Genomic DNA, 25,444 nt, shown 5'->3' with positions numbered 1-25,444 from the left:
GCGCCCCCGTGGCGGCGGGGGAGGGGGGTGGAGGGAAGAGAGGCGAACCCCCCCCCACTCCTGAGGCAGGGCAAAGAGGAAGAGAGCGCGTCGTAGTTCTGTCACGAAACCCCCCAAATGACGCGGGAGACGGGTCTCTCTGTTTTCCCTCACGGAGGGAGGAAGGAAGGACCCCGTTCCCCACCTGGCGTCACTGCCGTTTTCCACGCCGCGGGGAAATAAGCGATTGAAATCCCATCCTGTGGGAGAGGAGGGAGCTGAGGAAGGTGCCTCACGTTGGCCTGCTGGGTGGGAGCACTATAACTTTCTTTCTCTGTTTCTCTCTGTGTATGTATGTGTGTGTCAGAGAGAGAGAGTTTGTGAGTGTGTGAAGTATGAGTGATGGACTTGAGTAGGAAAAACCCCAAGCTCCCATTCCAGAAAGGGGCAGGATTTGAGTTGGGAGAGCACCCGCTCCCCATTTTTAAGCGATGCTTAAAGTTAACAGGGTTCTCCTCCCCCACACCCCGTGAGTGGCTCTTGAGTATTTTCTCCCCTCTTCAGTATTTCTAGTGCAGTGGTGCTGCCTCATCTTCTTCTCCTTACTGAATGGTATCCATAACTCTTAACTAGTGTGGTGTTAATAACAGGAAACTGGAGACACGTAGCTTCTTCTTCTTTTTCTTCCGTTGGGGAGAGAGACAGAGTGAAATTGTAGTGCTTACTTCCTATGTTCTGTTGAGGATTGAGTAGAAACACTCTCTCATGGCAGCACGAAAATGATCTTAGTGAAAATTATTTTTTCATTCCACACACCCTCAGCCAGATGTTGACATAAAAATCATCTTTTGTGTAAGAAGGTGGGCAGTGATTGTGGAAATCAAATTTCTCTTTCTTGTCTCCACAAAGGTCTGTGATTTGTGCGGCTTTCTTTCCCTAGTTTGGCACCTGATAACTCTTGACAGGAACAACGCTTTTAAAAGAAGATATTGCTGCACCATTCAGACACCAATGTCTGTCTTCATCAATTCCCTTCCATCTCATGCTGCAGCCTGAAAGAGGTTGCTGCATCTAGCTGCATGGCACAGCAAGCCTTTAATTTGTACATTTTGTTCTTCTCACTCCATCACTGCAGCTGTCTTTACTTACATTCTGTGAAACTTCCATCTCTCTTGCACAGTCACTGAAGGGCTGCATTTGCCAAAATTCGAAGAGGGGAAGTTCTTGAGGTGATTTTTTTTGGTATGTAGAAATCACTTGGTGAGTATGTTTGACTCTCAGTGATCTGCAAAACTCATTGAATAGAAAACATGCAGTCAAAATAGCTAATTGTAAGGGTATAGACTCACATTTTACTAAAACCAAAGTTTTAGTAGTGCAGTTACTTATGTACCATAAAATCTATACTAAAATCCAGTACATTTAGCCCTTGTCCTGAGATTGAACAGCAGTTTGGAAATACTGCTGACATTTTCTTCTTCGTGTCACTTCATTATACACAATCATGAAATCTGGTGGATAAAGAGGGGGCAAATTCTGTATAGTGTTGGCCTGGCATTCTGATAGAGGCAGTTGGTCTACCATTATGTCATATATTTCAGGCAACCTTCCATAGGGATTGGGGTTATATTTTCTTTCACTTTATTTAAATTTTGTTCACTTTAGCACCACCAACCTACAGCAGAGAAATGGCTGCCAAATTGGCAGGTTTCTCTATCCATTCAAGCTTTTAAGAATATCTGTCATGAGTGTTTTGTTGCAACATCTAACAATTCTGCTGTAAGCATGCATTGGCCAAATGACCAAGTATGTCTTATTTGTATTTTTGTAATATTAACAGCCATTCCTGGAACTGCAAATAATTAAACTCTGAGATGTGCCAGTAGTTGAACTTAGTGCACTCTGAAAATGTCATCTGGCCTGCTCACTTTTGGTTTTGTGTTCACCTAGACAAAACAGTGTTTAATTGTTAGCAGAATATACCACTGAAACATGCATCTAGAACATTTTGAAAAAAATGCTTAATTACCTGAGTATATACTGGTAGATTTAGAACCAGCCCAAACTTTCAGTACTTATGCAAGCTTGTGATCCACTGATAATTGGTGGATCAGTGTCTAAGAAGGTTAAAACTTTGGTATAAATGCTAGTTTGTTTGTTTTCCCCATGTTTCCTTTTTTATGATACTACCAGGAAAAAAGGATGAGCCATGGGGGATTATTGTGAAAGCCTGAAGCAGTTGTGTGTTGTGGTAGGGAATGCTTGGAGATATATGCTCTACCCACTGAGCTATCCCATGTATGTAGGAAAGAGAGAGGATAAGCAGGTCCAAGGATATCAGTTAGCCTGCTGAATGTGGAGAGGGCATGGCATGGAGGGTGGGTTGTAGTAGTGTTTATAGATGCATGCATCCTGTCCTTTGCTGTGTCCACCCCATCTTTGATATCATCCACTGTGCCCAATAGCCTGGTTTTGTTCTTGAACAGCAGGTCTCTTCATAATTATCATCTCATCTTATCATGGATGAACAGGCTGACCTGGTGGGGGAGCTGGGTGGGTCTGACCTGACACAGCTTTACCCAGCTGGGTACTCACTGCAGCACCAAACCAGACTAGAAGTCTGGCAGGGAGGCATTGCCATTGTTCATAGCAGCTCATTCTCTCACTAGGAAGCCTTTCCACTTAGGAGCTGGACTGGAGGGCCTGTTATGGGTCACGGAGATAGTCTGGGAATGCTGTTGTACCACCTACCCTACTACCTCCCTGATCAAGCTGACTGAGGTTGTTTATGGTGTGGTGTTGGAGGAACTAAGGAACATTCTCCTCTGCTGGCTAACAGTTTTGTTAGCTCCTTAGGAGCCATAGATAGCTGTCCCAGATAGTCAGTGCACGGAGCAGGGCATATCCTTGATTTAGTATTCACCCAGATGGGGAAAAGGATGGTCTGGATATAGGAGTGCCGTTTGTAACCCTGTTGCCATGGTTAGACCACTTCCTAGTGAAGTTTGGACTTTTGGCAGCAGCCCCTTCCTGCAGGGGATGGGACCAATTTGGATAGTCTGCCCTTGGAGACTAAGGGAATTGTATAGGTTCCTGACTGCTCTGTGGGATTTCCCAGTGGATAGAGCCCAGTGATCCTGTTGAGGCCCTGTTGTCATTGTGGCATGGGGAGATGATGAGGGCTGTTGATGTGATTGTTCCTGAGGGTTCTGTCTAATGCGGCAGGGCCTGAACTGTGCCTTGCTTTACTGAGGAGTTGCAGTCAGTGAAGCAAGCTGGAAGACAACTGGAGCATGTATGGTGGAAAACCTGCTCCAAAGCTGATCAAACACTTCTTACATTACACAGTTCTGCCTACTAAAGTGGCAGTCAAAGAAAAAAGTTGCAGTGAAGAATTACTTTGCTGCCAGTATTGCTTCCTTGATGACCCATCCAGCAAAGTAATTTCAGGTGGTCTAGAGACTAACTGTACTAGAAGTAGTAGATGCATCTTTGGAGCACTTGGTAACATGCTGTGAGCAGCTTGCATGGCACTTCAAGGATTAAGTCGCCCACTTCCGTAGTGCCTTAGGTGCAGCAGTTTTTGCAATTCGAGTCAAGGTGTCCAGTGCAGCACCTTCTATTTCATCATAATATATGAGTCAGGAGAGGCTGAGCATGGTCTGGAATATTGTCTGGATGCAGTTGTGGAATGGATGGTGGCTAATGAACAGAGTGTGAACCCTGAGAATATGAAGACGCTGTTGGTGGGTGGTTCCAGTGTCTGGGAGGCTGGCCATTTTCCATTCCTGAATGGGGTTACTCTACCTCTGAAAGCACAGTTGCATAGTTTGGGGCGTATTCCTGGATTCATCTTGGTCACTTGAGACTCAGTGGCTAGGCATGTAGCCACTACAGTTAGTGCACCAACTGTGGCCTTTTGTGGACAGGTATAGCCTGGCTACAGTAATTCATGCATTGGTAACTTCATGACTCAATTATTTCAGTGAGCTCTATGTGGCCCTTGTGCCTGATCCAGAAGCTCCAGCAGGTGGAAAATGCTGCAGCTGGACTACTGATGGGGAAAGATTACCGCCAGCACATAGCTCCGGTGCTTAAAAGCTTGCAATGTTTGCCCATATGTTACTGGACCAGGTTCAAATTCTTTTATTAATTTACAAGATTCTTAACAACATGGGGCTAGGATATCTTAAGGACTGCCTGATATATGCCTGATCATTGAGATGTTTAGGGGAGTCCCTGTTGTTAGTCCCCCATGGCTCAGATGCATAGCTTGTAACTACTAGAAGCTATACATTCAACATAGTGGGCCCAAACTTCAGTGCTTAGTCACGCCTGATGTAAGGAGTTACTGATCCCTCTCTGTTCTTTTCCCACTCTTATTACATATAACAGGATACATTTGCTTATTTATTAAATGTATTTATAACACACCCCTTATTTCTACAGGTAGCATGGTGGGATATAAAAAGGCATGAAATAAAATTAGGCAATTTATCAGGTACATTTAGTTGCATTTTTATAGTTATTGATTTGTCTAAAAAAGAACACTCCTTGTTAATAAGCAGAAATATTTAAAAATAATGCTAAGACCTGTTTGTAAACTTAGTGGTGCTTAAAACTGTTGGTTTCATTGAATTTTGCATGTTTGTTTTTTACTGTAAGCTTCTGTGAGAATCATTTGTGTTAGTTGGCAGGGTATTATAGGAATATACTTTGAGGTTGCATCCTTTAATCAGTAAAATAATATTCAATATTTCTCAGTTCTGTTTTCATTTCTGCTGATGAAATGTTAAAATAAGTTATCTGTGTTGGGATTATCTGTGAGCTAAGGAAGATAACATTTACTGCCCCCTATTGGTTTAATGAAGTTTCATTGATTGTAAGGTGCTGATCCCAATAAGATAAACAAATAAATTGAATGCCTTTTAGTGATGAATTTAATACAGGGACTTGGAGATACAGTATTTCATAGAATGTTAGAAGCCTTCCGCTGTTTATCTATATATGTGTTTTATATGTGTGTGTATGCTCTGGGTATTAAAACTTTGCTTTTTTGTTATGCAAGCTTATTGTGAAGGAACTAGAAAAAGCAGGGTCATCACACATCTTTTGTTCTACCACCGAATTCTGTTAGCTAGTCAGGTCAAAGTACTGAAACCATGATAACTGAAAGGAGGATGTATACAAAAAAACACACACAAAAAACAACAACAACAAAAACACCCCATCCATTTATAACAAGCTACAAAAATATTTGAGCTCTGTGTTCAAAAAATAAGAGAACTGTCTGGCAATTCCACATCTCCACTTTTTAACTGTCAGATCTCTGTGGAAAGCTACTTAATTTGTCAGCATTTGCAATATTTAGTTCAGTGCTGTGTTAAAGGGGGGGGGGAGAATAACCTATATGTGTTGTGTTCTATTTTTGAAATGTGCATTGCTTGCACACAGACACCTTCTCATATGCATCATGTTAGCCTGGGAAAAGGCTTTATACCTTGAGCATGCAATATGGTAGAAGTTCTTTGATTCAGTTGCTTAGTTATAATAGTGTTAGGAGCACTGTAATTGAAATAAATTGCAGAAGGTTGTTTCTGATGTGCTTGGCATGTTTACAGGTTTCTATATTTATTTGAAGCTATTTACAGATGCTTGGCCTTTAAAATAAGTTTTTGTAATTTAAGAAAGGTGCCATAGACTTTATAGTTCAGAATTTTAGCTGGCTAGCCGCCTATCCTGTTAACATACTTATCCTACTGACTTATAAAAGTATGTCAGGGTTCAGCTCAACTTATTTTTAACTTGTACCCATCGCATCATTTGAAAAGAAACATTTGTTAAAGTAAACAAAATCATTAACCCAAAGGAAGATCAGTACTGTACAAGGTTCCTGCATCCTCCTTTCTGATTCATCATAGCAGCTTGAAATCTGTATTGCGTTGTGTCAATTGGTATGGACAGAGGTGAAAGCAGTAAAATAACTTGGAATGGAGTTACATTAAGGGATTGGATCCACTTTATTTACACTGGTACCCCGGGTTACAGACGCTTCAGGTTACAGACTCTGCTACTGCTAACCCAGAAATAGTACCTCAGGTTAAGAACTGTGCTTCAGGATGAGAACAGAAATTGCGTGACGGCGGCAGCGGGAGGCCCCATTAGCTAAAGTGGTTCCTCAGGTTAAGAACAGTTTCAGGTTAAGTACAGACCTCCAGAACGAATTAAGTACTTAATCTGAGGTACCACTGTATGTGTGTGTAATTTAAGAACGGACCTCTGAATAAAATAAATTTAAAAAAAGAATGGATCTCCAGAACGAATTAAGTTCTTAACCCCAGGTACCACTGTACTGAAGTAAGAATTCGAGTATGACCCTATGGAATTTTTGGTAGAAGTCATAATCCATTTTCATCACTGGAATGAAACCTCTGTACTTATTGATCCGCTTTGGTACTTCAAACTTAAAAGGGTGTTGCCATAGTTGAGGCACCAATTTAGTTAATTGGCTAATACTATTTTCTTTTGCATCATTAAACACATTATTTTCCATCCTGCCAAGCATTACAAGATTCATTGATGAATCTTAGGTCCAGTTCAGACGCTTACCAGGGCTGAAGATCTTCTCTCTATGGTGAAGGAGCAAATGTGTGTAAACTTATAATATCTTACTCTGACACAAGGATTCAAATCATTAATTCTTTGAATTCACAATGGGAAGAGATTCAGCCTTCTGTGTGTTTGGGTATTTGCTATTTGGATCCCGGTGTCAGATTTAAAGTTAAGTTTGGAGGGAGAGAGGCACTTGCCAACTATTGTTCCACTCTACCAGGGGAAGAATGATTTTTGGCTGAAGTAAACTGCTTGTATGGAAAAACTGTGCTTCTAGGGAGCTGAAGGTTTTTGAGAAACATAAGGTAAAGGTAAAGGGACCCCTGACCATTAGGTCCAGTCGTGACCGACTCTGGGGTTGCGGCGCTCATCTCGCTTTACTGGCCGAGGGAGCTGGCGTACAGCTTCCAGGTCATGAGGCCAGCATGACTAAGCTGCTTCTAGTGAACCAGAGCAGCACACAGAAACACCGTTTACCTTCCCGCCGGAGCCGTACCTATTTATCTACTTGCACTTTGACGTGCTTTCGAACTGCTAGGTTGGCAGGAGCAGGGACTGAGCAACGGGAGCTCACCCCGTCACGGGGATTCGAACTGCTGACCTTCTGATCGGCAAGTCCTAGGCTCTGTGGTTCTTGAGAAACATACATTTTTATTAATTTATGTATTGCTTATAAGCAAAAAAAAGGGCTTCCTTACATATATGGAACTGATGTCTGAATTTTAATTACTTCTGTTCGCTTCTCCCCCTATGTATTCCTAACCATCTCTCTTACTGAAATGATGAATGGAAAGGAAATTTACCTCAGTCCTTTAATGCATTCATTCTCTCTGTTGGCTGGGGCTGCCCCCACCCCCAAGGAATTAACATGTCAGTTTAGGAAAGTTTTAAATAGCAAAATGCAAAGAGATTGAAAATTGAGCAATTTGGGCCACATTTGTCAGCACAGCTGACCTAAATTGATGGTTGTAAAAACTTTATACTTTAAGTCTTTCCTGTGTTTAATGATTCACAAATCATAATTGTGATACCATAAGGATATTATCCTTTTATTAGTTGCTGCTGGAATGACGGTGGCTGGAGACTAGAAAATGTCCTCAGACTTTTCAAGAGGCAGTTGATGGAGAAGCCAAGTCACAATATCAAACAGGCCAAAGGCCAAGTCAAACCTGATACATTTGCAACTGATGGTTCCTGTTTCTCCCTTTCATCAACTCCTTGTCTGACAATTTAAGACCATTTCCTGCTTGTGCTGGTTTCTGGAGAGACTGCTTCAGTATGCCTTGTTTATAGTGCTTTATCTGCTTGCTCCTGTACTCCCTCCAAGTGTGTTGTTACATAGAATGAGACACGAGAGACCTGCAATTGTTGGTCTGTTGCTGTTGATTCTTTATTGTAAATGTTAAATTGTGTAAATAAGTTTGATATTCCATTAATAAATGGATGTAATTTAGGTAGGTTCTTTCTCTTTCTGTAGTACTCATAGAAACATAGACTAGATGACTTCTGATGTACCTAAGCAGCTCTTGATGCAGGGTATGCATTACTACAGCATCCTTGTTAGGTGACAATCCAGTCTTTCCTTTGAAAATTGAAATGAAAGAGAGTCTATCACATCCCAGACAGTCTGTTCCACTGTCAAATGGCCCATAAAGTCAAAAAGATCTTCCTAAAATTTAGTCTAAATCATTTTCCTTTTAATTTAAATGGCTTGCATCCTATCCTCTGGAGCAGCTATCATCATCTGTGTGATAGCTCCTCAGTTATTTGAAGATGGCTATTTTATTGCCTTTTAATAATCTTTTCTTCAGGATAACCACATATACCTCCTTCAATCTTTTCTCCAATGGCTTGGTCTTCAGGCCTCCTCACCAACTTTATTGACCTCTGCATGCATTCCAGTTTGTTCATATCCTTCTTTAATGTTGGTTCCCAGAACTAGACATGAGCAGAAGAGAGCTGTACCATTCCTTACCATGATATAGACCAGGCTTCCTCAAACTCGGCCCTTCAGATGTTTTTGGCCTGCAACTCCCATGATCCCTAGTTAGCAGGACCAGTGGCCAGGGATGATGGGAATTGTAGTCTCAAAACATCTGGAGAGCCGAGCTTGAGGAAACCTAATCTAGACACTGTACTTCTGTTGATGCAATCTAGAAGCATTCATTCAGTTCGCACAGCATTCTTGTTGAAGCAAGCTTGTTGAAGCATGCATACTGAAGTATATACCCCCACAAGTATGCTAGAGTCTCTGCTTTGTCTTTTTTTTTTTTTTACAACTAAGATAACTGTTTTTATCAGCCACTTGCTTTCCCCCAAGTATTTATGACTCTTTTTAAAAACAGGGAGTGGTGAGACATACATTACAAACTAAAAAAGTGTCTTCATTTGTTGTTTCAGAATTAAGTGACAGTTGCACAAAACAACAACAAAATGACAACTTCATGGAGTGACAGACTGCAAAATGCAGCAGATCTTCCTGCAAATATGGATGGCTATGCTATGAAGAAGTATCGTCGGGAAGCATATCACCGGTAAGCTCTTTATGTAAGGAAAGCATTTTACTGCAGGAAAAAGAAAAGTTTCAGAGCCCTAAGGACCACATTCAAATATCTCCACATGGTTGAGAGCCAGCTGGCATTGCTTTCCCTTCCACAGGCCCCTGTATCTCTTACTGCTGGTTTCTCTCCTCAACTCAGACGTGGCTTCTTCTTTTTTTACTATGCATGTCTCTGGCAGTGTCATTCAATCTGTCTATTTATATTGCATAACTTGATGTTTGCAGGATTGTGTTGCTTCCACCATTGTGTTATTCATTCTTAGGCAAAGAGGAGGTAGAAGGGATGCTTGTTTTTGTGAGTTGTGGTATTGTTACCCCTGCTATATTTCAACAGTGTTATGACCCAAGATCTAGACAACTGTTTTATATTTTTTTTATTTAGGTGGCATATACTTAATGTTTAAATTGATTTATGTAGGCTTTTTCTACTTTTTAAGATTAGAAACAAATTTTTAAGGTTAAAAAGGAGAATTCCCTGTTACTTTACCCTCCACAAATGAGTGAATAACGTCAAAGTTGGCATAATTAGAGAGGGTTTGGGCTTGTAATGTTATGAAATAGAATTAATTGACTTGGAGAGGAAAGTAGGAGAATTAAGAGACTGTGACAGTAGATTAAACCTAAGTTTAATTCTTTGCTAGTATGGAAAAGAGACAATCAGTTGGTGTTGAACAAAGCCTAAAACTGTCAACAGGTGGTTAAGAGGAAATAGTTATACTTGGTTGTCATCCCTATATTATTTTTGGCTCATCTGAATATTAAAAATAGCCTGTCCCTACTTGTGCGGAGGAAAGATTGATGACAGACTTGGTGGATGTAATGGAAAATATTTTTTTTCCAGCTGTTGCTTTGCCAGTGCCAGTGGTGTCAAGACAACAATAATAGCCCTGCCACATTGCTACAAATTCCATGGATGTTTCATAAATATAGATACACATATTGAGGACATGTGGTTTTTAACAGAAGAAATTAGTTTTATATCAAGTAATCATCAGTGGATGTCTTCTTGTGTCAGATACAGATATGTGCATATGGTATAAGAGAATTCTGAGTTGGCGAGGAATGAAATAATTTCTATAGCTTTAAAAATGTCCAACTAGCAAGGTGGTCAAATGACCTGGATGGAGTCATGTTGAAAATCTCAAGAATTCATATTTTTAAACACTATTTTCTAGCTGCTCCTCCTCTTTTCTTTCGTCCTTGTAGTCCATGTTACTTCTCTAGGTCTCATTGATCAGTTTCACGTTTGGAATCTTCTTGAAAACTGAGCTTGACATTTCTGAAGCCTCAGTGTTGTGACTAGCCTTAACAGTGCAATTCTGTACAATACATATGTTCCTAGTAAGTCTCATTGACCTCATAAGTTGTTACTTTCAGGTTAGTATGTATAGGATTGCAGTCTGACAAAGCACGCCTAATCTCCAGATTTGCTGGCTGAAGGGGGTTAGGATGGAGCAGAGATACCTTTCTGCCGACTTTGTCATTGAAAGGGCTTGTCTGCCACAGATATCCCACTGACCATGTCCAAGCTATAGATTTCTCCAGGTATAGATTTGCTGTTGGTGGTTCTTTTGCCTTCAGTGGCCAATGTTAGGCCCTGGGGTGATAATGATCTTGAACCTACCAGCCTCTGGCAAGCCCTGAAGTGGATGTAACTAACGAGAGACTTTGAAAAATCTGTAGGGGAGAAAAAAAGTAAGACTTCCCTCCCACATCTCTTGCCCTGGTTGGTAAGTATTACTGCTTTTTGAAAAAGGCAACACACTCCTATTTTTAGTGGTGCATACTAGCAAAAGGCAATATGATTTAAAAAGTAGCGTGATTGTACAAATTAATTAAAATAGTAAAAATCAAAACAAATAAGGCTGCAATTTATGTACACTTATTTTGGAATAAGTCCCCTTGGATTTAGTGGGGCATACGTCTAAGTAGACACCCCAGAAGATTGCAATGTAACATTTTTAGAATAAAGAAGGAATGGCTTCCTGGCCTGAATCCACACAGCCCTGGGAATGGGAGTCCTGATTTACCATACTTTTCCATGTATAAGACTAGGTTTTTTTACTTTAAAATAAGGTTAAAAATCTGGAGGCGTCTTATACATGGATAGTGAATATGCCCATTTTCTAAATTTGGGGTCCCCAAAAGTAGGGGGCATCTTATACATGGGGGCATCTTACACACAGAAAAATATGGTATTTCAGTGTTAGACTGACTACCTGATAGGCTTTTGAGAAGAGGTTATAGTTAAATTAACTAGTTTTTATATAGAAATTTTGAGCATTCAAAGCACCTTTTTTATTTATATTTCACCATGCGTGGATATGACATTGCATCAAATTATGCCTTTTCTTAGGCCACCATTCAGCACCCAGGACAATTAGCAGTCCAAATAAACATAAGCAATTGGAGTCATTCTGGAGCCTGCTGTGGTAATGGTGTATGAAAGAAATAATATAATTTTGATTATTAAAAATAAAGTGAAGGTCAATTTTCTAAATATTTCTCTTTTCTATTAACAAAATGCAAGGAAAAGGTTCAATACTAAGGCTCCCAAGATGATAACCTTTTCCAGGCCAAGTACAGTGGTACCTCGGGTTCCATATGCTTCAAGTTACAGACTCCGCTAACCCAGAAATAGTACCTCGGGTTAAGACCTTTGCTTCAGGATGAGAACAGAAATTGTGCTCTGGCAGCGCGGCGGCAGCAGGAGGCCCCATTAGCTAAAGTGGTGCTTCAGGTTAAGAACAGACCTCCAGAACGAATTAAGTACTTAACCCGAGGTACCACTGTATTGCATCAACCCATGGCCAACCCTCCAAGGGTCATATGTCAAAGTGGGTGTGGCTAAAGTGTAAAAAGTGGGTGTAGCCATTCAAGGACTAATTTGGGGAAACCTTTTGGCCCCACAGAAGTACTGCAGAGGATTTGTGCAAATGATCATTTAAAAATTGGGGGGGGGGGATTTGTGAAGCCTTGTGGACCTGCATTTTTTTTTTCTAAAATTTTATTAAATCAAATTTAATAAAATCGCCACAAAAAATAATAAACACAGCATTACAATTGTAACATACTCTTACATAATCTTAGGGCATTAATGGTCAAATAGACTCTCCACAAACATGTTTGCAAAACTGGTGGGAGAAATTGCTACTTCCCTTATGAAAAGAAGGGGGGCGGGTTTCATCAAAGTTGTCTCTCTTTATAACACTGTTTGCTACTCTTCTAAGCCCAGATAATCGCTCTGAAATAGCCACGTCCTAGATATTGTTGTTCCATACTGTCAGAGCTGCTTCCAGATCCTAGCTCACAGAGGATCACGCTAGCCAGCAATCACTTTGTAAAAGTCTTTATTGAGTTACAGTTTCCATTCTCCAGCTGCTGCGTGCAACTCTACGTCTTATGGGTTAGACCGGCGAAGCTCCGTCTGAGTCTCCGCCCCTTGTGCACCAACTTAATATCCTAGCCTTACTCCACCTTTTCCGCCTGACTGTTCTTCTCTGGGTCCCTCTGCCCCCCTGGGTCTCTTCCTTCCTGGATTCTTCTGACGCCGACCCCCCGGACCCTCCTGCCTCCTTGCGCCGGGCTTTAGGACCTGGCTCCCTTTCCGGGCTGCTTACTGCGCCACCTTCCTGTGCATTTGAACTTGGCGCGCGCGCCCAACCTTCCACTTTCCGTCTGACCGTTTCTTCGCTCCCCAATGGAGGTGTGGCCACTCCTGACTTGTGCCCTCCCTCCTGTTGTGAGCTGCCAGCGCTTGATACCTGACGCCCTTCCTCTCCCCTGCTCTCTGTTGGTGACGCTGGTCCCGATTTCCAACTGCTCCCCTCTGAGCTCCCTCTGGCCCTTTCCTCCTGGGGTGTTCCCCTAGGCTCCCCCCTTGCCCTGGTCACTGGTGCTCCTTTCTGTGAATCTTCTGATTCACTGGAAAGACTCGGAGATCTCGGGTCGTCGTCATCACTCATCCTTTCTTCTGCCTCCTCCCCCTCGCTCTCTGTTTCCTCCCTTGCCCTTGCCTCTGCTCCTGAACCCCTGACACATACCTCAAGAGGTAGCTCAGCCTGGGATTTCCAAAAACAGGCTATCACTAAACCTGCAAATAACTTGTTGGCATCAGAGTGAAGGTGCCTAAAGTAGCTTGTTCTCACTCTGTCCTGCAACAGAGACTGAATGTTTCTACTGACCAATCTGAATGAGGATAATGTGACATCAGATCTGTCTCCTTCCGTGTATCCTCAAGTTCGCTTCATCCCAGGAGCTGGCAGAAGCTGCAGAGGAGCAGCTAGCTGACCTGGAGAAAAGTCAGTTTAGACCAACGTCAGCCTTCTGATCATCCCACTGAGAGAGTGAGGTTTTGGAGGGTCCACAGCCACTGGGCCTTGCATCACTTCCTATTCAAGTGATTGACATCATAGCTCATCACCCCAAGTTCTGTTGGTGGATCTGGCAGGTTTTGGTACAAGGAGTGGGGATTGGTCCCTCAGATAGCCTTTCTGGGGCCTGCTTTTTTCTCCTCAGCCATGGTCTGAGGCTCAGTCCCAGGCCTTACCTCAGGTTTTTGTGGGAGAGAGTGCACAATGTCTACTTTAGTGGTTTGTTGGGATCTCAGGGCTCCTCAGTGACTCCAGCCTCTCCTGCATAGGTTCATTCCTGCTCCTCTAGGGGGCAGGAAACTGCCTCCTTTCCCCCCTCCTCTCCTGGGTCTAGTGATGCAGCAGCTGTGGCAGAGTTCAGGGGCACTCTTGCCTTCACAGGCATTGGATCATCTCTGGGCAGCTGGAAGAGGAAGTCTTGATGCCACCAACATGTCAGGCCAGAAGGGAGGGGGCCAATGCTGCTCAGAGGCCCAAAGGCAAACTGATTCCTCCACTCTCTGCCTCAGCTTCTGCCACAGGGTGGCATGCCAGGCAAGGGCTCCAAAGCAGGTGACAAGTTTGTGTGAAAGCTTATATTTGCACTAGGGTGGATCCAGATCTCTGACACTGCTGCAGGAGGTAACACATCTGTTCAACTGGGCGGAGAACCACCTTGCATCTATCACTGTGGAACATGTATCAGGTGCTTCAAATACCAGGGCAGATTGGCTGAGTCTCCAGGACATGTCTTAAGCAGAATTGAGTCATCTGCCCATGGTGTTAGAACAGATAGTGTTACACTTCGGTCAGCCCTGTATGGACCTATTCATGACTCAGCAGAATGCCAATGTGAATAGTGCATAAGTAACACTGCGTTTTTAACCCGGATTCAATGATCCTGAAGTTGGACCCTATGTTTGTTCCTAAGGTTAACTCAAGTTTTGATAGGAACTAGGATGTCATGTTACCTTCTTTCTGCCCCCACCTAAGATTGGACAAGGAGAGGAAGAGGCACTCTCTTGGACTTAAGACGAGCACACTGCATGTCTATCTAAAGGGAATGGAATCCTTCCACTTGTGTGATTCCCTGTTTCTCTCCTTCCAGCCCCAAACCATGGGAAAGAAGGTTTCAACTGCTACACTTTCCAGATGGCTGAGAGGATGCATTTCCAAGTGTTGTGAGGTTTCTGTTCTGACTTGTCTACTGGGGTCACTGCTCACTCTTACTAGCAGTACCTCTATTTTGGCTGCCTTCAGCATCTCTGGGGGAAGCCATCTGGTCTTCTTTGTCTACCTTTGTGAGACATTACAGGATTGATATCTGTGCATCTGCCAAAGCTACTTTTGGTTGGCAAGTACTACAGCCAGTGGTTCTCCAGTAGGGATAGGAGGTCCATAGCTGGTCCCACCTCTCTGAGTAGCTGTGGTACATCCCATTGGATGATCCCCTCCACCCAGCAGGAAAATGTGACATTGGACCAACTGTGAAGGTTCATTTTCTGCAGGGGATGGAGGAATACTACCTGTCGTAAGCTAGTTTTGGTTATTGGTTATTGGTTATTGGCTGTAAGTTGGACAAATCTTTTTTATATGTGGGTTTCTTTGGGGTTTTTTTGTTTTGTTTTGTTTTGCTTTTTACTGGATGTTCTTCTTCCTCAATAGTTGCAGTTCTTGCATTTTGTTCAGCTGGCATTTTGTATCCATGGGATGCACTGCTTTTCTGAGATTAACATGATATTTTCTTCTGAGTTGGATTATCTTGTCAGCTGGAGGTGTTGTTCACCCACAGTGAGGTAAGATTTGTCTAATTTGCATATTACTGCCTGTGGAACAAGTGGAAGAGAAAACCCATCCAAGGATCCCCTGCAGAAAATGGACCTTCATGGAGGTCCAATGTCACATTATTCTCATTCAAATTGGTCAGCTGAAACATTCCATTTCTGTTTCAGGGCTGGCCCTGCCATTAGGCAGCGTGTGAGACAAGCCACTTTAGGCAGCTGATTTTGGGTGCCATGAAAGGGCACCAAAATGCTAGATATTTAATTTATTACTGCAATTTTTCTCCCAGGGTGCGGAGATTGTGGAATCTTTTTAAAGTTCCAGAACAACAGATTAGTTTTAGGTAGTTGTTATTCTGTCCCAAGACTTCAAAATGTCTTGTGCAGGTCCTATTCCGGATTTCATATGTTAGATTATAACTACAGCATCACCACCACATCTGTAAAGACACTGTTTCAATCAAGAGAAAATAATTACTTTAAAAATCAAGAATACTTTACTGATACTAGATCTGCAGTGTGTTGTTAGATCTTTGGTATGTTTTAATGCTTCAGGGTTTAGATACTTGAGTATGTGTTTAGCTATGATAGCTAAAACTTGGAACTGAAGAATTCTGTTGATAAATGTTTTGTATTGAACCATACTGGGTGGAGTATTGTGTGTAACATTTTGAGACTTGTTTAACCAGTGTGGTGAATGCTGATTACTGACTCAGTGCCAGAGACTGAAACTGCATAGATATATACTTTTATATTTCCTCAAAGTTTTTGAAAGATGTTTAACTAACTGTTGTTTTACAATAATTGTATTACTGTAGCAAGTTCTGTGTAATGCTTACTTACTGAATAAAATATCATTTGGAAAACTAGTTTATAATTAGGATGGCGAATACTGACTGTAAATTCAAGGAAGATAAAACTTGAGACCCAGGAAAACATTCAGAGCCTGTATTTGTGTTTTATCTGTAGTGTGCACAGTACAAGGATTCCCCCTACCCCCCCATATCATGCATTAGTAGGCTTTAGAGTAATAGCTGATGTCAACTGCACATCTTATTATATCTTCTTGTAGCCTATTTGTGGGAAATGCCTATGGTATAAACAAAAATAGGGACTGAATTACAGCTACTTTCTTACTGAAACATTTTGTAATAAGACGCTGCCTATCTATAAGCAATTATTGATACCATAATCTTCAAAGTGGAAATAACATTGATATAACATTGTTAGGAAGCTCTTCTTCACTGTATACAAGCAGAGTGCTACTTCCTTACTTCCAGTCATTTATTTGGCTTGGTGATAATTGTGAGGCTGGTCCCATTGTAGGAGTACAGTCATGTACTGTGATTGTAGTTAGACAGGAAGGAGGTTGAGCATGAGACACCAAATTGCTATGATGTCTATTTTTTCACTCTGAGGGAATACTTCTAGTCACCCTTTGGACTATTGCATACAGTTCTTTGGTTAACAGCTGTGGTTAGCAAAGGTTAAACAATGGAAAAAGTTGGATTTCCGTTCTCCCTTGATACTGGCAACTGCCAAGAAACAGAACTCAGGTATTTGCATTTATTTTATACAATATGTTTATAATTCATGAGTAGCAATTTTTCAAGGTAGTAGGACAAAACTGTTCCCACCCTCCTTAGAAATCTGTATCTTTTGTGGATCACTAAGACACAGGTGACATAAACCATGTTGAAGTGCTTCACCTTTCTCTGCTTTCAAAAGGCAGTTTTACCCATAGGGCAGGGGCAAAGGTCTAGAAGTTAGGCCTCTAGTTTAGAATTCTAATACTGCCTCTATATTTACTTCGGCTTTACTTTTGACATATAGTCTATATTTGTATCATAGGTTTCTCTGAACCAGTATGATGTTGTAAAGTGGTGTGTCCTGTTAGGGTCTAAATTAGGCACAAAAAGATATTATGAATTGATTAGTGCTTTGCTTTGCTTTGCTTTGCTTTGCTTTGCTTGTGAAGAGAATGTGAGGTGTGGAAACACAGGTGGATCAAGCTAATGTTTTAATTGAAATAGTTCTTGGATTGCAAAAAGAAGCAGGATGACTAAAAATAGATGATTAAGTCCCCCCCCATCCGTTTAAAAATGTGTAAAATTGTAAATACATAGTTGTTCTTTAAAAAAAAATACTAGATCAGTATAAATATAGGCATGACAGTCCTATTGTTAGTATGCTGTCCTCGGATCATAAATCAATTGGTCATAGCACTTACATTGGAAGGGCTAAAAAGTTAGTGCTCTGGGGCTTGCCAGAAAGCATTTGGAATCTAAAGGAAACATGAGAGCCAGTATATTGTGGTGGTTAGAGTGCTGAACCAAAACCTGGGGGATCATAGTTCAAATCCCCACTCAGCCATGAAGCTCACAGGATGACCTTGGGCCAGTCACTGCCGCTCAACCTAACCTATTGCACAGGGTTGTTGTGGGGATTAAATGAGGTGGGAAAGAATCATGTCCGCCAGCTTGAGCTCCTTGGAGAAAGAAGCGGGATATAAATGCAAATAGCTCTCTAGGTTTCCTGTCACATCCCCAAACCACCAGAAAATTTTGCCACACTTCTGAGCATGTCTAAACCTCCCCTTCCCCCTTTCTTCCCTCAACCACATGTCTGCCCTTCAGGTTTGAGCCTGGCGAGAAGTGACTGAAAGGCCTTTGGATTTCATGCATCCCTTATTTTAGGATTGCAGCCCTGGAGTTGTAGTTTGTGCTAGTCCTACTCAGAGTAGACCTTTTGAAGCTAATTAACATGTTTAACTTAGGCTCATTAATTTCAGTGAGTTTATTTTGAGTAAAATATAGATACAACCCTTAATCTCTAAACAGAACCATTGCTTCTGCTAGATACATCCAGGTAAAGGAGATTTATCAGATACGAATATTTAGGTGCCTGTGTATAGTAGGTAGAGTGTTTGGTAGGTAGAGTATACTTCATTGTCACCTGATAAAAACAAACTGATCTAGTCTACCCAATTAACTATTAAAACTTGCTTTGACCTATGAGTCATGGGCATTTTATTTTTGTTTGCTATTTTGTTTTGTAAGGGTATAGCTAGCCCAGGCAGAATGAAGTAGAAAGGAGCAATACTGGAAAGAAGAAAGGACAAAATTTCCCAGTGTGTACATACCTATGCTCTACATTTAGGCAGCAATCCTATACCCAACTGGTTGGGAGTAAGCCCCATTGAACTTAGTGGGATTTAATTCTCAGTGGATATGTATAGGACTATGCTGTTAACTTCACTGTTATGGGTGCTGGTTTTAATAGAGAGACCATATGGGATTTTTAAAAACAAATTTCATTTCATAGGTTTAAAAAAGGAAAACATACATATGATGAACAGATACAAGGTGTGGTTATAAGCATGAAGCAGCAGTATAAATAACATTGTAGTTGTCAATAAAGGGTGAGAGTATTCTTTGTTTCTTCCTATATGTATTTTTCATTTCTGTGAAACATTTTTTAAAAGATGACTTTAGTATTATAATTTGCACAATTATTTAAGAAATACTTGAAGAAATGTTAGTAGGAAACTTGAAATGAATCAGCTTTTGTTTCTTCGAACATTCTCCTTGTATTGCTAATACTAGAATTTGGGTTTGAATTTGGGAAATTCAAACTAAAGAGATGCAGCAATATCAAATTAAAATCTAGGATGTCAAGCAAAGATAGGCTGGGAAGTCTTCATATGATAGGACGTGACTAGAGATGTTCTACGGTTGTACTGGTTGCTTACTATTGTATTAGATGTTGTACTAGATGTTTAAAAGAAGTGATCGGAAAAACTAGAAAGAAACAAATGTATGTAACGGGAAAATGCAATTATTATTATTTTATTAAAAAGAAATGTTTTCCCTTTAGTTTTAGCAGTGCATCGCTGCTGATGAGGTGCTTTGAAGTCCTGACTTTGGGACTCCAAAACCCAACTAAGCACTTTTCAGTGCATTAGAGTTTCCTGCAGGGGACCAATGCTTGGGAGGTCACCTTCTTAGTGTGGCATTCAGTGCTGGGCTTCTTTAAAGAAGACCTCTGGGGAGGAGAAGCCACTTTTGTCTCCCAGTGCTGCATATGGAAGCATTTGCAGCCTAAGCAAACAACTTTCTGACCCCAAACATTGGGGGTCAGAGTTGAGGGCAAAGTCAAAGTTTTCCCAAGTCTCTCCCCCCCCCCCCATACTTGGAGAGGGGAGTAGGGGTTGCTTGCTTTGGCTGTGCATTCCTGTTTTCAGGAGGGTGCAGGCACTTGCAGCCAAAGTGATCTTTTTGCAAGCAGCTCCACACTGCTCCTTTCAATTTCTGATTTTGGAAGTTGAAAGGGGCTGCAGGCGCTGCTTCGAAGAGCAGCACAGGAAAGAAGATGCAGTTTCTACTTTCCCCTTCTTGAGCCAGAAGCACTCCCACTGCCTATCAGCTGATGGATCCTGATTGTCTGTTTGAAACCCCATTATTGCCTGTCCCACGTCTGACATCATGTATGATGTCTCATGTGTGTGAGTGTGGCTTCCCTACTGTGGCTTAGCAGTTGTAGACGCAAGGGTGGCGAATCTCCGGCCTGCGGGTCAATCTTGGTCAGCTAGGGGAGCCAAGATGACCTGCAAGACCACAGCCACCTGTCCATCAGCTGTCGTCACTGGTAAATGCCATAAGATTCCAGGGTGGGTTACAATATTAGAGTCTTTAATTATTTTTTTAAAAAATAAAACCATTAGAATTACATAAGACAGTTTCAGATGGTACAGAACAGTATAAATTCAGCAAAAGAGGTCGGTTCCACAAAAGAAAATACTTTAGACTGGCAGAGGCCTGAGTAAAGTGATGCCGTGAAAGCTGTACAGTGAAGATGCTAGGTGGTAGCAAAGAATTAATCACATTAAATAATCATGCCACATTTTACAGTGGTTAGAGTGTTGTTGAGACCAGGATTCAGATCCCCACACAGCCCCACAGAGTTCACTGGGTGGCTTTGCACCCGTCACAGCCTCACCACCTAATCTACTTCACAGGGTTGTTGTGAGGATAAAATGGAAAGGAGGAGAAGTATGTATGCCACTTTGAGCTGCTGGGATTAAAGCTGGGATATGAATGTAATAGTACACGGGGAGAAATATTGATTGATTGGTCGCCTTTTCTTACACAAACTAATATAGTTCTGTATATCTGGAGAATCCTACAAGTATGCAGAAGCCACCACTTAGTGACCCTCCTTTTCTGCCAAACTGAAAGGCACTAGATGATCCAAATTCTGTGTGAGAAGAGGACGATTAAATATCTCTGCTTAATTTTAAAGCAGGATATTCAGTGATGCTGCTTTTCTCTTTATTTCCAGACAGTGTCTTCAGTGAATCATGAAATATTTGCAAGAATGTTTATTCTGTTTGTTTCCCCCCCCCCTAATATAGTATGATGCTGGCTATTATGTAACTTTTAAGATTGTCAACTTTAATTCCCCGTCTGTTACTGCCCCCCCCTCCCTTGTACTTTACATGCTTCACTGCCAAATAAGGCAGCTTGCCAGGAAACTGTGACTCCTCAAGAAGCATGGAAAGTTAAGGGTAAAACATGCTATAGCCAGAGAAACTCTATTCCAAATGGACTTGTGTAGAACAGTAATATCCAGTGACTTGTTAAATTAGCCACGGATGTTTATTATGTAACACTGGCTAAGGAGATATGTGGTACCTTCAGTCTTGTTTCAGACTTCGTGCTTCAAGTCAGACTGATGCAAAATTATGTATAGATGAAGAGAATTAGGTAATGTGATTAGGCAAGTTTCTGAATTGGACAGCTACGCATTTTACAAGAGGAGCATCCAAGTGAGATGAGGTAAGATTACTAGTGCAGAAATAGGATAGCGTGAGCTTGGATGTTAAGAGTTTGCTATACAAATATTCACTTTTTCAAATTTCTTTTTAGTGATGCTAATTGTTTTTCCAGTGCTTGGTTTTGGGAGGAAAAATATCTTAGAATATAAGTAATAGATAGCTCTCCCTTTTTGTATGTATTTGCCTGCTTCCTTTTTACATCTGTTTTCTCAGTTCTGTGTGAATGAAAGGTCAGATTAATTATCCACATCATATTAGCAGTCTGAATGGAGCATCCAAGCAAAGCCTTAAGACGTAACGGTGCATGCTTATACTTATACTTGTATACCACCATTTTCTTATCAATGCTGAAGACATAAATTCAGAATGTACTGAATTTATCCATTCATCAGATATTAGAAATAATTGTAATTTGTTGCCTTGCAGCTCACTCAGCAGAGTATGAGACTCTTAATCTCAGAGTCATGGGTTTGAGCCCCACATTGGGCAAAAGATTCCTGCATTGCAGGCTGTTGGACTAGATGACCTTCTTGGTCCCTTCCAACTCTGCAATTCTATGATTCTTCAATTTGTCAACTTTCCCTTATTAAAGGATTTTAATTGTTGATGGCATTGTGCACAGCATTCCTATGTGCAGCCTGAAATTAAATCTGTATTTTGAAGTATGCAGCTAGGTGAATTCAATCTCTTCTTTTGGATATTAAAGACCTTTTAACATAAAGGGCATTGGTGGTTGTAATTTTGGTTTCTGGATTTTTTAGAGAGGATAAAAGTGACAGAACTACTACATTTAATAGGCGTCTAGCTGGTTGTCCAAGGGACAGCAGAGCACAAGGGAGAGTGACAAAAGCTCTACCTTCCAGCTACCCTATACTTGCTGTTTTCAGACAATTCATAGTTGAAAGTCCTAGACTGATGCACTGCTTACTCTAGATGGGGTACAAATGTGCTGTGATGTCGTGCACAGGTGAGTGGTGAGCCAGTCAGCATCTCTGTTGATAGTCCATGGTTCACTAATTGTCTACTGTTGAATTGTATGCATGAAAATACTTGGTGTAACCATATTCACAATCAAATATACCTGACTTTGTAGTTTTCTCTTTAACAAGTTAAGTTGAAGAGCAGCACTTGTTTGCAGGATCAAATCTCCTTCCTCCTTCTCTGTTGTGCCGTAAATCTTGGCTCGTTCTGAATCTGGATATCATCCAGATGTCATTAGGATATGAGATGAAGAGGAAAGTCAAGAGCAAACCATGGATCAGAGCCATGAAATTAGAGATGCATTGCCAAAGAGCAGGGCAGTTTTTAGAGTCCAATCAAATACAAGGACAGGTAGAAACACATGAAGACATTCTGAGGGAGACTGGTAGGAATGCACGAAGGCAGATGTAAACAAATGAGTTGTGATGTTAGGGACAGCACACAGAGTGTTGTTGGCAGAACAGATGTCTGGAGGAGGAAAAGGAAGAGCAGATAGTGGAATTTCTCTAACAAAAAAAATCCCAGCTTTGGCATGGTCACGTAGTGAGAGCCCTGGCGTCATACCCAGGAAGGATTGGGTTTAAGTATCTTACAGATTTTCTCTTTATTTTGCATATATCATTCACACATTCTTGGAATGTTCAAGTGAAATAGTATTTTGACTATAAAATTGGAAACAAATTCATTTGTATATGTTGGTTAGGCTACAGTGAGGTTGCAAAGGGTCCCCCCCCCCATAAGTTCTTCAGTGATATATTAATACAGGTTTAGGTTTTGTGAGTAATTGTAATTTTTAACAGTTTCATAGTTAACTTCAGTTAGAAGGCAAATGTCTATGTAATGCCCTTTTAATATCCCACCACCTGCTTCTTTCTTTTTTTCACTAGGGAGCTTTACAGAGTAGTTAATACTTTTTGTTTTTATGTTTATGTTCCAGTTCAGCATGGTTGACTTTGTTAGTGGTGGTGGACTCTCCTTCGTTGCAGTTTTTAAGCAGAGGTTGGATGGCCATCTGTCATGGATGGTTTAGTTGAGATTCCTGACTTGCAGGGGATTGGGCTAGATGACCCTCGGGGTTCCTTCCAATTCTACAATTATATTATTCTATAGTATGTCATATAATGTAAATAAAAAATTCTGGTGTAGTTAGGAAACCAGTAGGTAAAACTACTATGGATAGCATCTAGCAGTGTTTAATTATTTGTTTTCTGTAGCAGATCAACAGCTCAGTTCTATGCATGTTTACTCATTGTTGTTTTTAATGTCTGTGTTTTAATTGGGTTTTTAAAGTTTTGAATAGCTTTTATTGTTTTATATTGTATTTTAATTGTCGTTTAATTTGTTTTCTGATGTATGCAGAAAACCTATGGGATGACGATATAAATGGATTCTTTTTTAAAAAAATTACTCTGACATAAGTATACAGAGCCTAATGGCATTTGCTACCAAGTAAATGGCCACACTGGACTGTCTGCCATGCTTACCCACCTCCACAGGGCCATCTGCTACCAGCTATCTTGTGGGTAGGATTTTAGGAGAAAGAGGGAAACAAATTCTGATATCAGAAGGTTTCCCCTCTTCCCCCAATAGGGCTATCTACCACCAACTGCTCTGTGGGAAGGATCCTGATGGCTTGAGGTCCAGCGCAGAGGGCCTTCTGGTGGTTTCCTCACTGCGAGAAGTCAAGTTACAGGGAACCAGGCAGAGGGCCTTCTCGGTAGTGGCACCCTCCCTGTGGAATGCCCTCCCACCAGATGTCAAAGAGAACAACAACTACCAGACTTTTAGAAGACATCTGAAGGCAGCCCTGTTTTAATGTTTGATGGACTACTGTATTTTAATATTTTGTTGGAAGCTGCCCAGAGTGCCTGGGGAAACCCAGCCAGATGAGTGGGGTATAAATAATAAATTATTATTATAATATATTATTATTGTTATGTTTTGATATAGATTGTGGTGATTTTATTAATGTATCTTGCTTTTACTTGTAATCCTTGGAAGGATTTGGCATCCTGAAATGTGGGATATAATTAAAAACAACAACTTGTCAAGTCATGTGTTCCATTGACAAACTCCTTAGCAATCCTTGGACACTTTAGGAACTTGATTATTACATAGGCTCCCTTCAGATTTCATGTCAAAAATGTTTACCATTGGGTTTCTTACTTTCCTTTTACAGGGTTTTTGTGAACAGAAGTCTAGCCATGGAAAAAATAAAGTGCTTTGGATTTGATATGGATTATACATTAGCCGGTGAGTGTATATGATGAATATGTATATTATCTATAATTGAATCTCACATCTACAGGAAGCAGAAATAGATTGGTATTCCTCATGGTAGCAGGTGTTTTTCTCAGTAGCGTTAGAGTAGGGAAGAGCTGAGTAGCACACAGATGCTGGGGACATGTTGCTGTCCTGATAGTTTTGACAAACATCCGGAGAAAAGTTGGCTTCTCCAGGCCCATAGAAGCGTCCATTAAGGGAGTTGTGTTGCCCATTTTTGCGAAGGTCTGTTCACTTTAATTGATGAACCCTGCCACTATAGATAAATGAAGTCCCTTAGGGCTGCCATCCTTTATACACATACCTGGGAGTAAGCCCCCCAGAATACAGTGGGAGTTACTTCTGCATATATGTGTATAGGATTGTGCTATAAATATCTTTAAAGTATTTCCTCCTAATGCTTAATCGTTGTATTTTCTTTTTCCTTTGCTCTGGGTAGTGTTGCTTCCACTTGTTCCCAAATTTGCAATATTGGTGTAGTTTTCCCCCTCCCTCCAGATTAATTTTACCTAAGGTCTCATTATAATCCATTAAACATCTTAAAAATATGGTTTTTTTTCCCTGTCAGTTGATACCACTAAATTATTGCTCCACTCTTTTAATGTTTGCTATTGAATACTTCAGTTTCTTTGTTTCTTCTTTCAAGCCACTGTTGCCTGTGTTCCATGCCTTCTGTGTGTCACTTCAGTAATCAAATTTATTTACAGTGTTTATTTCACTGGCTTCCTCTAGCTCAGGGGTCTGTAACCCGCGGCTCCGGAGCCGCATGTGGCTCTTTTACACCTTTGCCGCGGTTCTGGGGCGGATACTAGCAAAGAGAGGAGGTGCATTGTGCGCCCCGACACTCCCCACTGTGGCGGGCGCTGTACTGGCTGTGACGTCGCAGGGGGCGGTGTGTGCGTTAGTCCCGACATCACCTTCCCGCCCGCTGTCAGATCGCGGCTCTGGAGATATATTTGTTTTAAATGTCGCAATGGTTTTGCAGCTCCCAGGTTTTTTTTCCTTCGGAAACGGGTCCAAGTGGCTCTTTTTGTCTTAAAGGTTGCAGACCCCTGCTCTA

General features: G+C 41.3%; 1 protein-coding gene across 11 annotated transcripts in view; it reads left to right on the top strand.

The window, feature by feature from the left end:
- NT5C2 (5'-nucleotidase, cytosolic II) overlaps window positions 1–25,444 on the top strand; it is an 86,023-nt gene that overhangs the window by 166 nt on the left and 60,413 nt on the right. For 6 of the 11 annotated variants that reach the window (XR_014220254.1, XM_082224837.1, XM_082224839.1 and 3 more), the window contains exons 2-3: window positions 8,992–9,125; window positions 24,281–24,354. Coding sequence is in view for 6 of the 11 variants with exons in the window: in XM_082224837.1 (XP_082080963.1) it covers window positions 9,025–9,125; window positions 24,281–24,354 (175 nt within the window). In the remaining 5 variants the exon portion in view is untranslated. Of the gene's footprint in view, window positions 1–100; window positions 289–8,989; window positions 9,126–24,280; window positions 24,355–25,444 lie in introns of those variants that run through there. The other 5 variants (XM_082224841.1, XM_082224834.1, XM_082224842.1 and 2 more) reach the window with 3 other exon arrangements.

The sequence above is a fragment of the Podarcis vaucheri genome (genome assembly GCF_965113315.1).
Source record: "Podarcis vaucheri genome assembly, chromosome: 5".
Lineage (NCBI taxonomy): Eukaryota > Metazoa > Chordata > Lepidosauria > Squamata > Lacertidae > Podarcis > Podarcis vaucheri.
This window is presented reverse-complemented; position numbering and strand designations above follow the sequence as displayed.